This window comes from Syngnathus typhle, linkage group LG7 (assembly GCF_033458585.1).
Source record: "Syngnathus typhle isolate RoL2023-S1 ecotype Sweden linkage group LG7, RoL_Styp_1.0, whole genome shotgun sequence".
NCBI lineage: Eukaryota > Metazoa > Chordata > Actinopteri > Syngnathiformes > Syngnathidae > Syngnathus > Syngnathus typhle.
Window position 1 is genome coordinate 1,034,743 of NC_083744.1, and position 22,700 is coordinate 1,057,442.

Consider the following 22,700-nt stretch of genomic DNA (forward strand, 5'->3'; position numbering starts at 1 on the left):
TCCAGACAACTTTTTCACACAACTTCGGGTGATAACGTGACAGGAGGCTTAAGTTTGTCATGTTGCCCATGTACCACACTCACTGACGAGAAATTCTTGCATATAGCATAGTCTTTCTGTAGTACATTGGTGCTGTAAAACTCAAGTGATTCCAGACTTTGGATTTAAATGTGTCTGGCACGTCTTTAAGTTTTCTTTCAGACGTCTTTTCCTCGCTGGGCTCTGCCATATTCTGTTTTTTGTGAATGTCGTTTGTTTTGGTGTTTCTGCCTACTCTCCAGTCAATCACGCAACAAGCGCCCCCTGTCTGACTCCAATGGAAAGACCCGGCAATGGAAATTGAATGAAGGAGTTTATAGCAGCATAATATTGAGTTTGAAGATCAATACTTAACAAGCAGGCATCGAGGATTGATCGGGTGATGAAATATTGCAACATATCGCCATATTGATATACCGTATTTTCACGTTCAAAAGGCACACTGTAATAAAAAGCGCAGTCTCAGTTGTGTGTCATGAGTGTGTTTAACACACATAGGGCGGAACGGCTCATAGGGCGCGAGTTTTATATATATACACAATCCACGCCCACACTTAGCCCTTTAATGTCCTCATGGCGCTCTCAATTACATCCGCCTTACAACCACAACCACGCACACACACATAAGTGTGCGTATTTAAAAATGAAGTGGGAGCAAAACCGAGTTTGGTATTCACATTTTTATTACCGATAATGGTCATCAATCAAACCCAGTCCTCATCCTCTGTTTCCGAATTGAACAGCAGTGCTAAATCTCCAACTGACATGCCAGGTTCACTTTCTTCACTGTCAAAATCATTTTCTGTGCCGTGTGGCTCCTCGGATATGATGCCTCTTTTACGAAAGCTCGAACAACAGTGCCAGCAGACATGTTAGCATGTTAGCAAGGTCGGCGTTCATTTGTTTCACTTGTTTTTCCACATCAGCTGTGAGATGGGCACGCATAGTCACAGATCAACAGCGATGGTGATGCGTGGAAAAAACACCTGGTCTCCTTACATATGTTAGTGTGTATATGTATAGATAATAATGAGACGGAGGACGACAGCGAGTGCTCAAGTGTGTGACTGTATTGAACCAACGCCCGTGCGTCAGGACGTAACATAACACAGCAGTGCCGCTGGGGTATACCATTGTATGTGGGGGTGGGGGGGTTTCCACTCCCGCTAACATTTCCCCTTTTATAGATAGTACCTTATACATTGCTTCTAGCTCCCGCAAAAATATAAGAAACAAAACTGTCATGCAGACCAAATTTAAATTCATTCATACTGCAAATCCACGCCCACAATTCTCCCTCTAACGTTCTCATGGCGCTCTTTAATACGTCCGCCTTACAACAACACACATAGGGATCACTGTATGATAGGGCGCGCCGCACATTTTGAAGAAAATCTAAGACTTTCATCCGCGCCTAATAAACGTGAAAATACGGTATTGGTGCACCCCTAAATCCAATAGCTGGATTCAACAATAAATACATATACCGTTTCTATTTCGCGGATCTTCGTTTATTGCGGGTGGTTCCGGAATGCATCTCCCGCAATAAACGAGGGATCACTGTATTTCAAATTAAAACCCTTCTGCGAACTCTTTTTTTTTTCCCATTAAAAAGATAACACATCTACAACCTACAGACCTCCCATTTCAACATGAGTCAAACATTTGAAAGACAAAAACGTTATTGAAATAAATAAAACATGACAGAAAAATACTACCGTAATTTTCGGACTATAAGTCGCGTTTTTTTTCATAGTTTGGGTGGGGGGGCGACTTATACTCAGCAGCGACTTATATATGTTTTTTTTCACAAATTTTTACTTGATCATTAACACATCACTTACTTACAAGTATAGTTGACCACTTCACATGTTATTTTTAGTATAGTTGATCACTTCACATGCTTTGATATCTTTATCCTGAACATATTCAAAACATGAAAAATAGAGAGAGAAAAAAAATCAAATAAAGTAATTAACACTTTAAAGCGCCATATCCTCTGGACATGTCCTCTGTCACCAGGATGACATAAAGGACGAGAAATTTGATCGATGGATTTAATATTGTTGTTTATGTGATAGTTATTTAAAATATAGTTTATATATCGTTGTATGGGCCTGTGGAATAATTTGAACTGCGGCGCGGCACACGGCATTGTTGACAAAGGACAATCGATGGATTTAATGAATTGGAGTGACACAGATGGTTTTATAAACGTGTTATTTATGTAATAGTTTTTTTAAAATAACTGGATGTTACGTCAGGCCCGTTCTCAGCTCCTCATTTGTGTTTGTCACGTTATCATACCGTATCGTTTAGCCTGTTGTTGCTCGTTCATGTCTGTTCTTGGTGTTGGATTTTGTCGAATAAATTGCCCCCCAAAATGCGACTTATACATGATTTTTTTTCACATTTTTGGGCATTTTATGGCTGGTGCGACTTATACTCCGGAGCGACTTATAGTCCGAAAATTACGGTACTTAAACACAAAATGTTTTTACCCATGACAGAAGAGACAAAGTCACGGAAATAATGTGCCACAAAGCATATCAATTGAACGAAAGGATGGCTATTGTTTACATGGTTGTTATCGAATGAACTCAACTCTTCATCATGAAACCCCGTCATCTTGTGAACTGGCGGGTGCAGATTTCCAGACACACACCGCATACTGACCGCAGTCAGTTGCAGTCCGTGCTGCGTCCGTACGTCTTCCGTACGGACACTGCAACACATCCGTTCCGGACCCAGCGTGAATTATTCTTTGCATTGTCCCAAATAATTACGCAGATCATCATCATGACTATCCATACACAACCACAATGCTGTAAATTCAATCACTTGTGGACTGGAAAGGATTCATTTATAAAGTGAACATACCTACTGTGGGTACTTCTGACATGAAAACGCGTCTGATTGAATTGGCAACTCTAAAAACAGAAAACAGAGCATTTACATGTCCGACTATGGCCAGTAAGCAAATTATGCAATCGATCAAAAACATGATGTGATCAGGTTAGAAATTGTGTTGCCACCACTGTTCCTTCTAAGCTGCGGAGCTGCGCAATTGCGCACTGCTCTGCGCACAAACTCTATGCTGCACACAAAATAAAATTCAGCATAAACTGATTAATATCTAATGTTAGACATAATCTAATCTAATTAAGTGGACGGATGATTTTCTCTGTGCCTTTTTGTAGTGTAAATCAGTGATTGACAGGTTTCCAGCCAATGATATGATATGATACGCTACATAGCCAATCATAGCGTTGACAGTGCCTGAAAATGTGTCCTGCCCATTCGTACCATGCAGGTTTGCTAGCTAACAACAGTGTGGCGGAATCAAGAGCTGCAAATGCTAAGTGAGCTAACCTAACTAATCATGGCGAAACGAACGAGCAGCGACAAATCCACTCGCCAAGCCAAAGTAAAATAAGAGATGCGGCGTTTCTTTTAAGATGGAATGGCTGTCGGAGTGTGTGCAAATAAAAGAACAAAGGGTGAAACTGGGTGTGATTTTCTCTTTTTCGAGTGAGAAAGGTCTACTATGCAAAACATGCAGAGAAGCCAAAGTGGCAGGCGAGTTTACGGAGGGACAAATATGGACTGAATGGAAGTTTAGCTACCTCAAGCGTCACATTCAACAGAAATGCTGTTGGAATTGGACACAGACTCAAGATGGGACAGGGGATCAGTACATTATTGCGAGAGTGCGCAAAAGACCGACAGAAAAGGAACGAGCTGTCACACAAAACAAAATCCGACCCCGAGCAAGTTAAAGTTCTTATTGCCAATATTTTATCTATCTATCTATCTATCTATCTATCTATCTATCTATCTATCTATCTATCTATCTATCTATCTATCTATCTATCTATCTATCTATCAGTGTGCACAGGGAGCTTGTGTGTTTGCACAGACATTTGAAAAATTAGAGGGAACATTGGTTGCCACCTGGTCCGGATTTTCCTGATTGGCCCGGATTTTCATGGTCTGACACTGATTTTTGTACATATTGCGCAAAATGAGTATTTCAGTTTAATTGTAGCGTGCTTACATCCATAAACTTGTGCACAGCGTTATTGGCTCTAGAAAAATGACATAGTATGCTCATTTGTGGTGGTGGAGTGGCGGGCAGTGGCGGCTCATTCGGAATAGTGAGGTGGAAATGGAGAGTGTGTAGGATAAGGAGAGACAGAATGGAAAGAATCCAGTGACTAAAAAGAGTCAAGTTTTATCATGAAAATGGGTGAGAGATGGATAATGAGGGTGCTGCAGGAGGTGATGATGGGCCAGTAAAGAAAAAAATATAAATGCTCGTCCTGTTTTAGCAATGACTAGTTAAAACAGGAGACATACGCTATGTGGCTAAGACCATGCGCAGGCGATCCATTTTATGCTCACTGCTCCCTGTGCCCAGCAAAAACTATCCTAAAATATGAAGGTTTTCACTGCATAACCCAGCCAGGAGCGGCAAGCATAAGCAAAGAACCCACAACACTCTAAGCAATCAGGTAAGCTGCTTGACATTACACTTTACATTGATAGATTTGGTTATTCTTGTAGACAATGAAAAATTACATTAGTTGTTTTTATTCCACATACCGTTTTTTTCCATGTATAATGCGCCCCCATGTATAATACGCATCCCTAAAAATGGCACGTCGATGCTGGAAAAAAGCCTGTACCCATGTATAATACGCACCCAAATTTTAACTCCTACTTAAGTCCATAAACGTAAAATTATTTCAGAAAAAAGATCATCTTTGGGAACAACCGGATGTTATTCTGCCGGTCAGTATCACTGTGCATGCGCTAGCAAACTCGATAGCGAAGAAATGTTTCGGATTTGTGCAGGTTACATTGTGACAGCAAACGAGCAGGTGATCGAGCAAGCGTCTGATACGAGAGCATTGTGTTCTTATGGAGCGTGTTTGAAGTGAACAGCAGAGAAGAAACCGCATCTGTAATGGCGGCCTCCGTATCATATCCGGATTTTAAAAAAATATACCGTTTTTTTCCGTGTATAGTGCGCCCCCATGTATAGTACGCACCCTAAGAATGGCATGCTGATGCTGGGAAAAAGCTTGTACCCATATATAATACGCACCCAATTTTTATGAATTTTTTTAAATTGTTTTTTTTTTTTTTTTTTTTTTTTAAGTCCCAATGATCGTCACACACGCAGGGAGGCAATGGGTCCCATTTTTATAGTCTTTGGTATGGTCTTAACTAGGCTGGATGTAATTTTTTTTGTTGGCGTTGATTTCTCCGACTGCCCCTAAACGCACCACCGCGCTCCGTGCGCGCATGGGCTGCGGACGTGAAAAAGGCGGCTCTGTATGGGAGAGACGTTGAAGAGGAATAAAAACACCCTTGGAAACCAAAACTTGCCCCTCGTCGTGACTCGGAGCCGCAACAAATGTTTCGGATTTGTGTAGGGTACATTGTGACAGACAGCAAACTAGCAGGTGATCGAGCGAGCGTCTGATACAAGAGCATTGAGGTCGTATGGAGCGTGTTTGAAGTGAACAGCAGAGACGAAAGGAACAAGGCAAAGTGTTGTGAAATAAAATATTACCTGTAATACGCATTTTGTTATTTGCTGATTGAAACTGCTAATTAAACTGTGAATTGAAACTAATAGGAAGAAAACATATCTTGCTCTTAATATGGCTGACGTGTCTTGCACATACGTTCTGCGCATCTGTAATGGCGGCCTCCGTATGACGTCCGGTCCGCGATGGAGATTAAAAACAAACAATATTTGACAATAACACACCATCAAGGATTGCACCATCGCATCAAACGATGTGTCGTCAATTATGGATTTTTTTGACTAAGTGTGTTGGGCAATATGGCTGAATGCGATGCGCGATTGACAACAAACAAGAAGAAAGGTGAGTTTTATTTCGGGGGAGATTTGTCATGTCTCGTCCCCAGTTTTGCTATGTGTCTAGGTTGCCATAGTTTCTGTTCGCGTCGCCCCTCTCTTCCTGTGTCACCTCAATCGATGTAACGTGTTTTGTATTTAAGTCCTGTCTGCCCCTCGCTCACCGTTGGATCATTGCATGTGTTACTGTCATTCTGTTCCTGTCTTTGGTAATGTCACCCTGTCTTTTTGTTCCACGACTTTGTCGGTCAATTCTGTTGTTGGTTTTGTTGTACCATGACTTTCTTTAAAAAAAAAAAAAAAAAAAAAATTTAAAAAAAAAAAAAAATTAAAAAAAAATTTTTTTTGTACCCATGTATAATACGCACCCCAGATTTTAGGACAATAAATTAGTTAAATTTTGCGCACTATACACGGAAAAAAACGGTATATATTTTTTTTTGGTACCCATGTATAATGCGCACCCCAGATTTTAGGACAATAAATTAGTTAAATTTTGCGCATTATACATGGGAAAAAAACGGTAAGCAAACCGAACCTAATTATATAACTACCCCCCACCCCACCCCCATTTCCCCCCAATACTGCCACTGGGTGTACACAACAAAAAACTGGTGAAAATAAACCCAAATAATAAAGGCCTGTTATTAAATAAAGCAATTAACTAAACAAATAACTAGTACGTGTAATTTTAACGAATTAGAGCTATACAATTGCAGTGCAGATAGGTGATTTTTATCTAGGGTTAGATGTGCGAAGGACACCACTGCTTAGAAACTAAAAGGTCGATTCGATGGTCAGAATGACAGGATTTTTGTCCAACACTGGTGGCAACCCTATTTAGAAATCATATCAATACTACATCTAAACAGACCGAGGTACGTATTTACTTGGTTAACAGGCTGCATAGGACTGAGCTTCGGAATGTAAATAAACTAATCTTTTTACATTTTAAGCTATTTTTATTTATTTTAGGCACTGGTCGCATAAGACGCGATGCACTCTATAAAAAGAAAAAGTGGTACTCGCACCAACACGGTATTTTCAATTACAAACTTGACATTGTCATCGAGTGTAAATTAACAAATCTCTTTACATTTTAGGGTGATGTTTTTTTTAGCACTGGTCGCATAAGACGCGATGCACTATATAAAAAGAGAAGCTGATACTCACGCCAAATCGGTATTTTCAATTACAAACTTGACATTTTCATCTGTTAGTTCTGAGATTTTTACAGTCGGCTGGTTTGCATAAGGCATCGTAGCAGAGAAATAGTTCTAAAAATATGTCTAGACTTTTACGTAGACCAGTTCTTCTTCTTCGTCTTCTTTTTCTGTCTTCTTCGTCTGTCTTCTTCTTCCGTTTTCTTCTTCTCATCCCCCTCCTTCTTATGGGCCCTGTCCAAATACTCTCGCGATACCTTACAATCCTTGGTAAAAGTGCTCAACTAGTCGAAATGGACCCATTTTTGAGCGCACAGGGTGAAAAACTGCAGAATTTGAACAGTACACGTGACGTAATTGACTTTGCCGCCTTGTTTGATCGGCGTCAAAAATCACTCTTTCTATTGGCAGTTTTGCAGTTTAAAATTATGTTTAAAAGTTCTGTAAAGTAATAGTAAAATAAAAACTCGAGCTTGGGCTTCCACTCGCTGGCAGCAATGGTTATTACGATTTGCAGGCTCGTGCGATGTACAGTAATACCTCGCTGCTGTGCAGTTCACCTATCGCGGTCTCGGTCTATCGCGGATTTTTTTAAACAATTATTGCGGATAGATTCAGTGCATCGCGGATTTTATTTTTTTTAAGTCTCACACACATACATTCATAGCGTCATCTGCAAAAAGGCACACAAGCAGGCAACAAGACAGGCAAGTGCACCCCTACGCCATCAGCGACTCCCCGATGCGTTGCGGCTTTTTGCGGTGTCACTTGGAGCTTGGAGAGCAGGGCCCATATGACACTAATGGCCAATGGGAACATGTTGATCTGTGTACTTGCAGCTGATTGGCTTAGCTTACACTTTATCTCAGCCTCCTGCACTTTATTCACTCCGTCTCCGCCTTTTCTCTTGCTTTATTGTTCTGTGCACTCAAAGTCCATGATGAAAAAACGACAACAATTTCTTTGGTGTTGGATATATTTAAATCCAGACAATTCTTTCCGCACCACAGAGGAAAAAGTGTCCAGTTCAGCCTGCAGAAGTCCATCTGTTTTAGTGGAGTTCATGATAACAGTGTAACTGATGTATGTTTTTCCGTTTATAAAAACGGATAAAATTTCTGCACAAGCCCAGACTCGTGTCACCAGTGTGCCATGCTTGATGTTTTTTTCCAGTCTCGCAAGATCCGGTAAGATGTTGACGTTTATTCTGCGGCAACAGTACATGAAAAGAGTACAAATTCTATTCGCCCAAAATGAGCCTTAATGACGTAATGAAAAGAAAAAAAAATGATGGTGTGGAGGACATTAGAACAGGCCACTCAACCAGCAGGCAAGCAGTGGGGCGTGTTTATACGCAATTTGCTTTTCAGTATTTTGTTGGCAGTCTCGGAATAAAGACATGTTTGCAAAGTCAGCTGCGTCTGCTCAGTACAGCCACATTGATGACCCTAACGTGATCATGTTTCCAGCGCTGGATCAAGAGGTGTCCTCCTTGGCCTCATCCCCCCAACTCACACAACTTGCAGCCGCCGCAGCAATCATAGGCTGCCTGAGTTTTGGCAGAGCGACCCGGCATCATGGTTACAGCATACTGAAGCACTGTTCAACTTAAAACAAATCACGGCTGATGATCCGAAATAAAGGTAGGAATTGCCTGGTAACTCACGATATGATATACAATGCTTGCCACACAATATAATACAGTGGAGCCTCAGTTTTCGAACGTCCCGGTTCTCGAACAAATCGGTATTGGAACAAAAAATTCGAGATTTTTTTTGCTTCGGATGTCGGACAAATTTCGGTTGTCGAACCTCGCGAGATGAGTTGAGAGGACCCGCATGCCAACTGACTCCGTTCGTTATTACATTCTCGTTACTCTGAGAATTGCATCAACTCTAATAATGCCTCCAAAGGAAGCAAGTGGGACCAGTAAAGCCATCCTAAAACACAAAGACGCTCCTAAAGCAATGCGACAGTGAGCGCCCGGCGCGCTGCGGTTGCGCGATCGGACTAAATTAAGCTCCCTGCGCACTGAGGTCCACTTAAACTTTGGAAGGTACATAAGGACATTAAAAATATTTTCTAAATTTCAGCGATGGCTCTGTCACAATAATGCGACCAGCGCGGTGCAGTTGCGCGGTCGGCGACGTGCTACGGTTGCGCGTTCGGCGGAGTGCTGCAGTTGCGCGATGGGACAAAATTAAGCTCCCTGCGCACTGAGGCCCACTTAAATTTTGGAAAGTACATCAGGACTTTAAAATATTTTCTAAATTTCAGCGACGGCTCCGTAACAATAATGCGACCAGCGCGGTGCAGTTGCGCGGTCGGCGACGTGCTACGGTTGCGCGTTCGGCAGTGCGGTGCAGTTGCACGATTGGACAAAAATGCGCAAATGAAAAAATGCTTAAAAAAGGCCGATTTTTTGCTTGGAACGGATTAAATTTGTTTAGATTATTTGTAATGGGAAAACATGATTCGGAATTCGAACGATTCACTTCTCGAACAGCCTTCTGGAACGGATTGTGGTCGAAAACCGAGGCTCCACTGTATCGCAATATTATAACGATATGGCAATAAACACGATTATCAATATATTATTCGAAGTAATATAATATTTTCAAAAAGGCATTTTTTTTATAAAATTACTCCGTTAAATTTTTGTTAAACTCAATGAACACTTATACAGTGGAAGTACTGTCTTTTCAACAGCAACATTTTGAGTACAAGTTGTAAAGCTTATTAATGGGGCACAAAGTACCATCATAACCATTTTACTGTATTTGTTTATTTGAACAGTAACATCCTTAAGGGGAAGAATTGTTGTGAATAAAAACTAAGTATCAAAGTAGAGATGTTTAACTGTTTTAAATGCTAAACCAACAGTTTAGGCTGTAATAGAGAACGTATGACTTCATTTCCCAATTACCGTTTATAAAATGTACCATAAAGCAGTGGTCCCCAACCACCAGGCCGTGGACCGGTACCGGTCCGTGGGTCACTTGGTACCGGACCGCCAAGCCGCACAGAAAAAAAATTATCGATCAATTAATTCAGGTCAAGACACTCGTCCCGGTCACGTGACATGTTTCCCCAGTCGAACCCGCAAAGCTAATATGTGGCGACAGGCTAACTAACCAGGCAATGAAGCATTCAAAACTGCTTCAACACATGGAGACCAAGCATCCTGCAGTAAAAGACAAACCTTAATCACTTCGGGTGTCATTGTCTCCGATTACGTCTAGGTGGGACCGGCTCGTTTCTGAGAAACAAACTCAGTGCTCCCACTAATTCAACGTAATGGCGAGTTTTATTTTTGTCATTTGTACTTGTTTTTATGTCAGTCATATCATTTAATTTCATCGTATTTATATATTTATTATAAATGTATTATTTATTTACATAAATGTATTATTTATTTATATAAATGGGACCACTGCCATAAAGGTTATGTACGTTATGTCTGTTTCCCTCGATATCCAGCAGTCAGCATCATTCCTACTTTCTGAGGACGTGAGCACATCTTTCACTTTCAGTCTTGTTTGTTCATATAGTGAAGGAATCACTTTTTCAGCAAAGTACTTCCGAGAGGGTATTTCATATTGTGGGTCTAACACTGGCATCATGACGTGGAATCTCTCGTTTTCAACATTGCTGTATGTTCTGAGTCCCTTGCACGTGTACATAGCAATACCATTAGTGGTTGCTGTGGCCCGAGTTGAAAAGAAGAAAAAAATTGCCCCAAAAAGTCTTTACATCAGGCTGTGGTGGATTGGTGCCGACAACTAGGAGTGATAACGTATCAGGTGGCTTTGTAAGTTAGTCGTGTTGCTCATGTACCGCACTCGTGCCAAGCAATTCTTGCATATAGCATAATCTTTCTGTACCCCTGTACCATCCTTGCTGCTCTAAAACTCAAAGTGATTCCAGACTTTGGATTTAAATGCAGCTGGGACATCTTTAATTTGTCTTTCAGACGTTATTTCCTCGCTGGGCGGCCGCCATATTTTAGTTTGTGCGAATGTGGTTTGTTTTGGTGCTTCCGCCTACTTTCTGGCCACTCATGCAACAAGCGCCCCCTGTCTGACTCCAATGGCAATGGATATTGAATGGAGGCATAAGTTTTGTTCAAAAGATCGATACTTAACAAACGGGCATCAAGAATTGATCGGGTGATGAAATATCGTGATATATATCCGTATTCATATATTGGTGCACCCCTAATCCTAAATACTTTATGGTCGTAGCGTTCCTCGGCCAACTGACAACACGTCCTGTTATGCAGCTTTTACGCATACCACACAAAATGGAAAATACGACGCGCTCAAGCAATTTCTTCTCAGGAGGTTCAACTTGTCGGAGGGCACACAAGCTCCTTTCTATGCAAGGATTGGGCGACGGCCGGGAGTGGACCTAATAGACAAGATGTTGATGCTGTTGTGTGGCTGATGAAGGCGGATTTTCTTTCCCGCACATTTTAATACAGCAGTTGCCGCTTCATATGCAGGCTAGCAACTGGTGACTGCCGGGGGTTGCCTGAGTTGTTCTTCTGGCTACAAGGCAGATGCCCATGCAGAGCGTAGCGACACAAGTCCTTCCTGAAGCGCCGGTGAGCGTGGAAAAGACGATGGTGGCTGGTGTGGCTGTCACGACTCGTCCCCGGTTGTTTTATTATGTGTAGGTTGTCATTATTTCTGTCCGCGTCGGTGTACTCGCTCCTCCCTTCCTGTGTCTACTCACAATCTATGTACTAATCGCAGTCACCTGCCTCTCGTTAACTGTCGCGTATTTAAGTCCTGTCTGTGTGTTACACCCTTGTCGGATTATTTCTTGTATCACGTCTCTGTCAGTTCTGTTTTTGTTTGCCAGACCTGTTGGTCAGTCTCGTTGATATACAGTGCCTTGCGAAAGTATTCGGCCCCCTTGAACCTTTCAACATTTCGCGACATTTCAGGCTTCAAACATAAAGATATAAAAGTTTAATTTGTTGTCAAGCATCAACAACAAGTGGGACACAATTGTGAAGTGGAACAAAGTTTATTGGATAATTTAAACTTTTTTAACAAATAAAAAACTGAAAAGTGGGGCGTGCAATATTATTCGGCCCCCTTGCGCTATTACTTTGTAGCGCCACCTTTTGCTGCAATTACAGCTGCAAGTTGCTTGGGGTATGTCTCTATCAGTTTTGCACATCGAGAGACTGGAATTCTTGACCATTCTTCCTTGCAAAACAGCTTGAGCTCAGTGAGGTTGGATGGAGAGCGTTTGTGAACAGCAGTCTTCAGCTCTTTCCACAGATTCTCGATTGGATTCAGGTCTGGACTTTGACTTGGCCATTCTAACACCTGGATACGTCTATTTGTGAACCATTCCAGTGTAGATTTGGCTTTATGTTTTGGATCATTGTCCTGTTGGAAGATAAATCTCCGTCCCAGTCTCAGGTCCTTTGCAGACTCCAACAGGTTTTCTTCCAGAATGGTCCTGTATTTGGCTCAATCCATCTTCCCATCCATTTTAGCCATCTTCCCTGTCCCTGCTGAAGAAAAGCAGGCCCAAACCATGATGCTGCCACCACCATGTTTGACAGTGGGGATGGTGTGTTCAGAGTGATGAGCTGTGTTGCTTTTATGCCAAACATATCGTTTTGGATTGTGGCCAAAAAGTTCAATTTTGGTTTCATCTGACCAGAGCACCTTCTTCCACATGTTTGGTGTGTCTCCCAGGTGGCTTGTGGCAAACTATAAACGAGACTTTAATGGATATCTTTGAGAAATTGCTTTCTTCTTGCCACTCTTCCATAGAGGCCAGGTTTGTGCAGTGCACGACTGATTGTTGTCCTATGGACAGACTCTCCCACCTCAGCTGTAGTTATCTGCAGTTCATCCAGAGTGATCATGGGCCTCTTGGCTGCATCTCTGTTTGGCGGGACGGCCGGGTCTTGGTAGATTTGCAGTGGTCTGATACTCCTTCCATTTTAATTTAATTGCTTGCACAGTGCTCCTTGAGATGTTTAAAGCTTGGGAAATCTTTTTTTGTATCCAAATCCGGCTTTAAAGTTCTCCACAACAGTATCTCGGACCTGCCTGGTGTTTTCCTTTGTTTTCATGGTTCTCTCTGCGCTTTAAACAGAACCCTGAGACTATCAAAGAGCAAGTGAATTTATACGGAGACTTGATTACACACAGGTGCATTCTATTTATCATCATTAGTCATTTAGGACAACATTGGATCATTCAAAAATCCTCACTGAACTCACTGGAGTGAGTTTGCTGCACTGAAAGTAAAGGGGCCGAATGATATTGCACGCCCCACTTTTCAGTTTTTTATTTCTTAAAAAAGTTTCATCATATTCCATCCATCCATCCATCTTCTGAACCGCTTAGTCCCCACGGGGGTCGCGGGAGTGCTGGAGCCTATCCCAGCCGTCATCGGGCAGTAGGCGGGGGACACCCTGAACCGGTTGCCAGCCGATCGCAGGGCACACGGAGACAAACAACCATTCGCACTCGCACTCACACCTAGGGACAATTTGGAGTCTTCAATCGGCCTACCAAGCATGTTTTTGGGATGTGGGAGGAAACCGGAGTGCCCGGAGAAAACCCACGCGGGCCCGGGGAGAACATGCAAACTCCACACAGGGAGGGCCGGAGGTGGAATCGAACCCGCACCCTCCTGACTGTGAGGCGGACGTGCTACCCAGTGCGCCACCGAGCCGCCGTTTCATCATATTATCAAATAAATTCCGTTCCACTTCACGATTGTGTCCCACTTGTTGATTCTTGACAAAAAATTAAAATTTTATATCTTTGTTTGAAGCTTAAAATGTGGTGAAATGTTGAAAGGTTCAAGGAGACCGAATACTTTCGCAAGGCACTGTATGTTATGTCAGTTTACCGGGCCTATTGGCTTGTTCCCCTTATCCTCCCTTCCAACTACCTTTTTCCTTCAATAAACACTGGCCCAAGCTGCATTTGGTCGCCCAGCTCCATTTCATTCCGTGACAGAATAATCCGACCACTTCAGCGACCAGCGCCTGGACCAACCTCCTCCACCAGCTCCCGCCGTGTCGTCACGCCTGATCCACGCCCGCTGTCGGACTTTGCTCCAGCGGCACGTGCGCCATCGGGATCCACCTTTGCCCTGCCGGATCAGGAGCTGTCGTTGGACTTCGACCCAGCGCCATCGGATTTGCGGCTGCCATCGGGCCCCACCCCAGCGTCGTTGGACCCGCAGCCGCCGTTGGACCTCGTGCCAGCAGCGGCCGAACCTGCGATCATCACCCGACCCCGCGTCTACGACTGCAACATCCTCGACTCCTGGTGCTGCGCACAGCTCCGCCTCCCAGATTGCTGCCAATTGCGGCTCTGACTCCCTGAATGCTGCCGATTGCGGTTCTGACTCCCTGAATGCCGCCGATTGCGGTTCTGACTCCCCGAATGCCGCTGATTGCGGCTTTGACTCCCTGCATGCCGCCGATTGCAGTTCTGTTTCCCCTTTGCCACTGTGCGCGGATAAGACTTTGCTGCTGCCGGTTCAGACTTTGCCACAGACCAGAGGGGTCATTTGGACTGGTGCGCTTAACTGTGTAGGACAATAACTGCTACAAGTAAGTTGACATCAAACCTGTTGTATCAGTCCGACTTGATGTACACCTGAACAATTGAAGACGATCGCATCGCATGACAACCTCATGTCCTGTGTATCAAAGTCAAAGTCAAAGTCAGCTTTATTGTCAATCTCTCCACATGTCACAACACACAAAGAGACCGAAATTACGTTTTTCTCTATCCCACGGTGACGAGACACATAACACAATAGACATACAAGTACGCGACACAATATAAAAACAAGAAGGCAAAAATTCAAACAATCAATAGTAAGAGTGATGAATAAATAATAAACAGATAACACAATAAATAAGAGGAGCAAAACGGAGCCAGCAAGCATAGCGCAAAAGTAAAAAACATCATAAACAAAAAGGCACAAACAATAAATAATAAGAGTAATAATAAATAATAAATAAACAGATAACACAACAAATAAGAGCCAGTGTGCATACAGACAGTACAGATAGTAAAAGTACAGGACGCTACGCAGAACGGGGGAGCGAGTTCAGGATCCTAACAGCCTGGAGTATGAAGCTGTTTGAGAGTCTGGTGGTGCGGGAGCGCAGGCTTCTGTACCTCTTCCCAGAGGGCAGAAGCTCGAACAAAGAGTGAGCGGGGTGACTCACATCACTCACAATCGTGGTCGCCTTGCGGGTGAGATGGGAGGTGTAAATGTCCTTCAAGGGGGGGAGCGAAGCACCAGCAATCTTACCAGCCGTGTTCACTATGCGCTGCAGGGCCTTCAAGTTGTAGTCAGTGCAGCCGCCACCCCAAACAGCAATACAGCTGGAGAGGACGCTCTCAATGGTGCCGCGGTAAAATGCAGTCATGACGGCCGGAGGAGCGCTCGCTCGCCTGAGTTTCCGCAGGAAGTACAGGCGGCGCTGGGCTTTCTTTGCCAGTGATGCGGTGTTGGTGGACCAGGAGAGATCCTCACTGATGTGCACCCCCAGGAACTTGGCGCTGCTCACTCTCTCCACCACAGCACCGTCGATGGTCAGCGGCAGGTGTTGGGTGTGACCCTTCCGGAAGTCCACAACAATCTCCTTGGTCTTGTCGACGTTCAGCAGGAGGTTGTTGTCCCTGCACCACGTGGTCAGAAGGTCAACCTCCAGCCTGTATTGAGTCTCGTCTCCCTTGGTGATGAGACCCACCAGAGTCGTGGATAGCTAACAATGGGGCTTATTGTATAGCGCGACTCGTTTACTCCAGACATGAGTTCCTTAGCCAGCCATATGCTCCCAAGTCAACATCACGAGGTCAAAATGTCACATCCTGTAGAAGATCTTGCACACATAGGTAGATACATAGAATCCAATGATAAAAAGTACATTTTTCCCAACATTCCCCCCTGTTTAACATTGGAATTCATGGGAAAGCAAAACATCAACTAATAACTACATATGTGTATAAATGAGTATATGCCTACACGATATAGTATAGTAACATCAAAAAGTATGAAAGTTTACATTCCGGAGTTTATCAGAACTACAGCTCTCCATTCGGCTTTGGCTATGTTCGTCATAATGGAATGTATTTTGTTCTGGACCATCAAAAAGAAAAAAAACAAATAGGTAGGCGATCTACGCAAGGTGGTCCCACTCATCTTGTTCACGCTGGACCAACATGACATTCTGGACAGCAAACGCTGATGTCAACATCTTAGTCATCATGTGACGAATACAAGGAATGATGCATGATGTAAAAATACAGAGAAATAACAGTATGGCAACTAAAAGAACCGCGACTTTCAAGAGAAGTTGCCTCCAATCGCCATAAAACAGCCACCAAAAGGGATGGCCATCCTTGGCTGGAGTTTCGTCCTGGGACATAGCCTTACGGAGGTTCCGAAGTCCTTGTAGAGCATACTCGATGTGGGTGTCATTTTCTCCTGGGATGTAGGTACAACAGGAGGTACCAACTATTTCACACACACCTCCTTTCTCGGCAGTCAGGAGGTCCAAAACCATTCAGGACTGTAGTGCCATTAGTCTCAGGGCTTGCAGTTCCGACTGGTAACCTGTAAGGGCCTCTAGAGTAAAATTGGCAAAGGTCTTCAACCTGTAGTCCATAGTCTCTATTCGGAGAATAGACTTAGCCACACCCGCCTGTGGGAAGAGTGTGAGTGCCACCTTTTGTCCCGTGCTCCAAAGCTTGTATTCATCTGGTACATCTGAGCCCCAGACACTGTCGTAGGGACGGAAGGTGGGGGCAACAGCTGCACGTGTCTTTCGCTGATGATGTTCCTGAAAATGTGTCAGACTGAGGAACACAGTGTGATCTGACACATATACGGGGGCACATGTGCCATCCCATTGTCCTGGAAGGACTGCGTACCCTCGGCGACCACAGAGCCACCATCCCCCTTCGATGATGGAGTGGGGACTTTCGCCTCCTGCTAGGATTTGTCTGATTGCTAATGTGGTATTCATCGAGGTCTTGCTGGAAGGTTCTAGAAGTGCGGTGGTGATGCAGCGCTTTGTATCTCCCACCTTTATTCCATCAACACGTCTTCGTCGGAAGCACAGGGGATGTGAGATGGTTTCACTCACTTCGAGAGTCACTGGTGCGGGTGTGACGACAGAACTTCTTGACACTATTGTGAATGGCCTTGAGATGTTGTAACAGGGATGGGCGGTTAGTTGTGCCTCATTAATTTCCGACCGTCTGAGTCCTTCGATGGGATTAAACCCAAAAGCCCTTAGTATTGCAAAACACCATCCATTTTTCTCTGGCATGGATCAGGCATGTAGGACGGGCTGTTGACTTGATCGTGGCATTATGGAACATACATAACATTCACTTTGATTGTATGTTTCGGCCAACATGGATACATACTGGTACCACATGTTGTCTGCATGGGGTATATCTGGGTTTATCTTTATATAGTTTGTCAACAGTTCGGTCGTCATTCTCTTGATTCGAGCGGAAGTTCCACTCTCCCCTTGGGGACCCTGGACACTCCATGTCATTGGCAAGCATGCTACAGCCACAGCACAGACAAGCACTCCTCTGAGTGCCATTTTCTGTTCAGTTCCACAGAGCCACCTGAACCCCTAGGGAGCTAAATGGTCAGGGTTCTTAGTTCTTCACCGGTTTGAGACTGATGCCAAACTATAATTGGCACCCCCTTTGCAGCCGGTTACTTCGCCCTGACCGGGGCCTAGGAGCCAAGCACTCTCTGCAGCTTACAGTGGCTGAGATGAATCCAGCTGGGTCTTTCTGCACAGCTGTGGGTGTGGTGAGTAGGACTTGGAATGGTCCCTCCCACCGGGGTGAAGACCACGTCTTCCGTTTGATTACTTTGATGAAGACCCAGTCACCTGATTTTGCTGAGCCATCCTGTGGAGATAAAGGAGTGGAGGGCAGTAAATTTGCATTTGACACGTTTTCCGTTTGCATGGTTTTGATCATGTTAGTCAGCTAGAGTTAGCTCTTCTGTGGCTGTGTCTTGATCATGTGAGAACAGTGGGAGCCTGTATGCTCTGCCATGAATGATCTCATAAGGGGTTAAAACCTTGCCACGGCATAATCCTCATATAGAGTTTTACAAAATCTAGACATTCAGGCCATGGTCTTCCCGTTTCTGCCATGCATTTGGTTAATGACCGTATTGACAAAATGTGGTCCGTTGTCACTATAAATGGTCTCTGGGATTCCATAACTGGGAATAATGGTCTTGCAGATAGCCTTTGCTACTGTTATAGCATCTGCATTCTTTGCTGGGATTATTTCTTTCCACCTTGAAAAGGCATCGATTAGGACTAAACAGTATTTGTACAGTCCACACCTGTTTAGTTCTATGAAGTCCATATGCGACATTTGGAACGGATATGTCGGTTCTGGGAATTTTTGGTTTTACATTCCCTTGTGGATTATTTTTTTATACAGACTTCACAGCTCTACAAAAAAAGGTTTGAGTACAAATTGAAACCATACGTTGTAAAGTGTTGTGATATTAGCTCCTGCATCCCCCCTGTCGACACATGAGTACTTCCTTGTGTCGAAATTGCAGCTGCTCTAAAAAGGGATTTAGAGATAGCAAGCTTATTATTTACAACGTATATGTCTTTGTCTGTCAGATGTGCACCTTTAGCAATCCACATAGTATAACTTGAACACATTTTCCACTTTGTTTTCAACAGGTGTTAACCCTTCTGAAGTGGGGGTGATTTTCATATAGTTTCTTTTAGGTTCCCGTGTGGATCATGTTTCACACAAATAGGACATGCTTTTTATTTATTTATTTATTTATTTTAAATTTCACTTAAGAATCTAAACCGAAGGTAACTAATAACTCATCCCCCCCTGTTGTCACATAAGTGACACAATTGGGTTCGCCTAAAAAAATCATTTTGGCAAAACAGTTTCGTTGCTGACGTGGTCAATAACACCTTATCCATTATCGCACCCTTTGTTGTCCGAATTAATGTCATTTTCAATTTGTCAATGCTTCTACTTTTGGTGTCCACGCGAATGTATCTTCGACTGCTAACGACTGTCCATGAGCCACTCCTGTCAGTGGCTTAGCAATTTCAGCATAATGCGGAGCCCAAGCTCTGAAGCAATCACAGAAAACAAAACATTGCTCTTTGTGACAGGTCGTGTTGTGTCTAATATAGCCTGTTTCCTGCCTCATTGCAGTGCTCTCCCTTTCGCTGAGAGTAAACCAACATAGTTTACTTCTGGTTTTACCCATCGTAACTTTTGTTACTCGACTTCATATCCTCTCAGGCCTAAATGCTGCATGAGGAGAAAGGAATCTCATCCCCACGCTTCCTTTGTTTCAAAAGCAATTATCAACAACGTAGACCAAAACTTGACTTTTAAATGAAAGCGTAAAACCAGCCATTCAATTCATGATAATCAGTCAACCACTGTGAAATAAGCCCTATTTTCTTTTCTTAGCATTAAATTTGCTCAAGATCACTCTTTCTTCAAAGTTGTTCTGCTAATTTCCCATAGCAGTCTCCAACAACGTCAACCATTCAACCTGTATCTTGTCAATCATTCATTCCTGCTCATTTGCATCTCTCTCTCTTTCTCTCTTTCTCTCTTTCTCTCTTTCTCTCTCTCTCTCTCTCTCTCTCTCTCTCTCTCTCTCTCTCTCTCACTCTCTCACGCGCACACACACACACACACACACAGCCTCCATTATATACTGGTCTCACTCTCCTCAAGTCCTCTGCAAGCTGTTCACACAGTCATACATTATTTTCAATTCACATTCCTCATTTGAATTTGTCCCATCTCAAGGTTCTTGATAAAACAACCCACTCATTCCAATTTTGACATATTCCGAAATTTCACGCAAGAGATGCTTGCATTCATTTGATTCCATAAGCTTTTCATTTCCACAAAATTTGCAAATTTATGGCAATTTTTCTTCCATTCATTCCTAATGGCACATTCCATGTTTCAGATTAACATTGTCCCAGTTTGAAATTCACATCATTCAGCCCATTCACGTCACACCGGGGAGAGTTTTCAACATTCCCAAGATCGCTAAATTAAAAAATTCATGTTTTCACGTTATCTTATTAATCCTTTGTATGGCATGCTTAAACTTGGCCAATAAAAGATTGACTGATTAAATGTTCTGCAAAATTTCACAAAATTAATTTTTTCATCTCTAATTTCTACATTTTTCCAACTGATTCAATTCTGCTCCAACATCATTCTGTTGCATCCTCTAAGTATTTATTAATCTTTTACGCCTTCACATCCAATTTCTCCAGAAATTACATCTTCTAGTTTCAAAATCATTTTGCTTTTTTTTTATTTTTTATTTTTTTTGTGTCGTGGTACAAATCTAATAGATCGCAGTCTAGTAAATTTCCTTGCACACTATTTTAGCCAATTTCATAATTTTAACACATAGACACACAGAAACACACAGAAAACACAAGGACAAGACAAGGGCCCACAATAAAGACAAAATACACAAACAACATCAACAAACAGCGCTGCGCAAACGTCTACCTCTATTTGATGTGTTGGTTTTACTATTTTTATTTTTTTCATATTAGTGGCCTTATCTTTCAATAAGGTTTGACACCTGTACCATTCGCATAGCATACATCAGCATCGTTTATACTTTGGGGAAATTTAACAGCCTTCGTCATGCTTCTTGTTTGTACGAAAGTTCTAATTGACTGACCATGACATATTCTGCTATTATATGGGGGAGTTTCAGGCATTTTAGATGCATGTTTTGCATAGGAGCAGAAAGAGCTTTTTGCCTCAGGCTCCTCTGTTTAACAGTGCGCCCGCGCACTGTGGCTTCATTGTCTGACAAACATACTTGTGGCCTCATCGTTCTTAATGACACTTGCCTCAAGTTTGGTAACTTATTTAACATGTATACTTCTCATCTCCTTATACATTGTCAATAACACTTTGACGGCCCCCCATTTTAATGAATTTAGTCCAACTGTCAAATCTTAGGGATTTCTAAAGCTGGAATGTTTCTTTAGTGGGATAATGACTTTCTGTGGTAATTCCTGACAGAAATTAGTTATTTCTTACCATGCAGCACATACGTGCTACCATTCACACACACATTTACACCGCGGAATTTTAACACAACGAAGTGTATTTACGGCTACAAGTTCCATCTGTAGACCGAATTCCTATCACTTGGAATTCACAAGGACTCCGCCGCCCTTACCCGGGTACCCTTTTTTCCGGGGACTAAAATACCCCAACCACGCAGCCAACAAAGAGGTTTCACCGAATCTCTGAAAGATTTCTCTTGAAGATTCCGTCAATCGTCGCCGCCGAGAGGTGCTGAACTGGACTTCGCCGGCCTGGTGGATGAACATCGCTCCCCAGGGCTTTCCTTCAGGGTCCTGTGATGACCTCTGCCGTGCACGGATTCGGCATCTTCAACACTCCTCGGATCAGCAAACAGATTTTCAGGAATCCCCGTACGGGCCACCAGAAAATGTTGGGTTCACAACATTTATCTGAACAGAATCTCACAGAGGCGGGATACGTCTTTGATGGCCAGCGACTTCTGCAGAAGGACACACCCCAGCCACAGCGAGTGTGGTTGGGATCTGCACCCTCCCTCAGTTTGGTCGTGCCTTTTATTGAGGAACAAACAATGGGGCAAGTGTACATGAATGCATAGCTTCTTTAGACAGGAAGGACATTCCACAGCACAACAAGATGCTATCTCGGGCAGAAGCGGTATGGTCAGCTCGTGACTTTAGCTAGACGTAGTCTTAGTGTCTATGGGACGGATACCCCTGTGGCGTTCTCATGGCCTCTACTTAAATAGGACGTTTGTCTGCTTCAGCTTATCGCACGACAACCTCATGTCCTGTGTATGGATAGCTAACAATGGGGCTTATTGTATAGCGCGACTCGTTGACTCCAGACATGAGTTCCTTAGCCAGCCATATGCTCCCAAGTCAACATCACGAGGTCAAAATGTCACATCCTGTAGAAGATCTTGCACACATAGGTAGATACATAGAATCCAATGATAAAAAGTACATTTTTCCCAACAAATTTATTGTCCTAAAATCTGGGGTGCGCATTATACATGGGTACAAAAATATATATATATATATATATATATATATATTTTTTAATCTGGATATGATAGGGAGGCCGCCATTACAGATGCGCTTTCTTCTCTGCTGTTCACTTCAAACACGCTCTTGTATCAGACGCTTGCTCGATCACCTGCTCGTTTGCTGTCACAATGTAACCTGCACAAATCTCGTCGTTATTACACAGATCTAGTATATAACTAGATTGTAGCGTTAACAAAGTACAAGGAAAGACGTGGGTTTGGTAAACGGCTCTTTATTTAACAAAAATAACTTCCAGGCGTGTGCCGGCGTGGACTTCCAGCCACGGAGGTGGAAGAGAGATCCATGGAATAGGACCGGGCCTGCGTAAAAGCCATGACCGAGCCCCATCCACCGTCCCCGGACAGCCACCCGGCCGAGCGCCAGACCCCGACTTCTATCCACGGAGGTGAAAGAG

General features: G+C 43.3%; 1 protein-coding gene across 3 annotated transcripts in view; it reads right to left on the minus strand.

Annotated features, from left to right (window-relative positions):
• Positions 1 to 7,301, minus strand: part of polr2c (RNA polymerase II subunit C) — a 60,098-nt gene extending 52,797 nt beyond the window's left edge. Inside the window, exons 1-2 of one of the 3 annotated variants that reach the window (XM_061282089.1) lie at positions 7,106 to 7,301; positions 2,920 to 2,969 (exon numbers count right to left, since the gene is read on the minus strand). In XM_061282089.1, the coding sequence (XP_061138073.1) occupies positions 2,920 to 2,969; positions 7,106 to 7,191 (136 nt within the window). In that variant the 5' untranslated portion in view covers positions 7,192 to 7,301. The remainder of the gene's footprint in view (positions 1 to 2,919; positions 2,970 to 7,105) is intronic. The other 2 variants (XM_061282090.1, XM_061282088.1) reach the window with 2 other exon arrangements.
• Between the last annotated feature and the right edge of the window lie 15,399 nt (positions 7,302 to 22,700).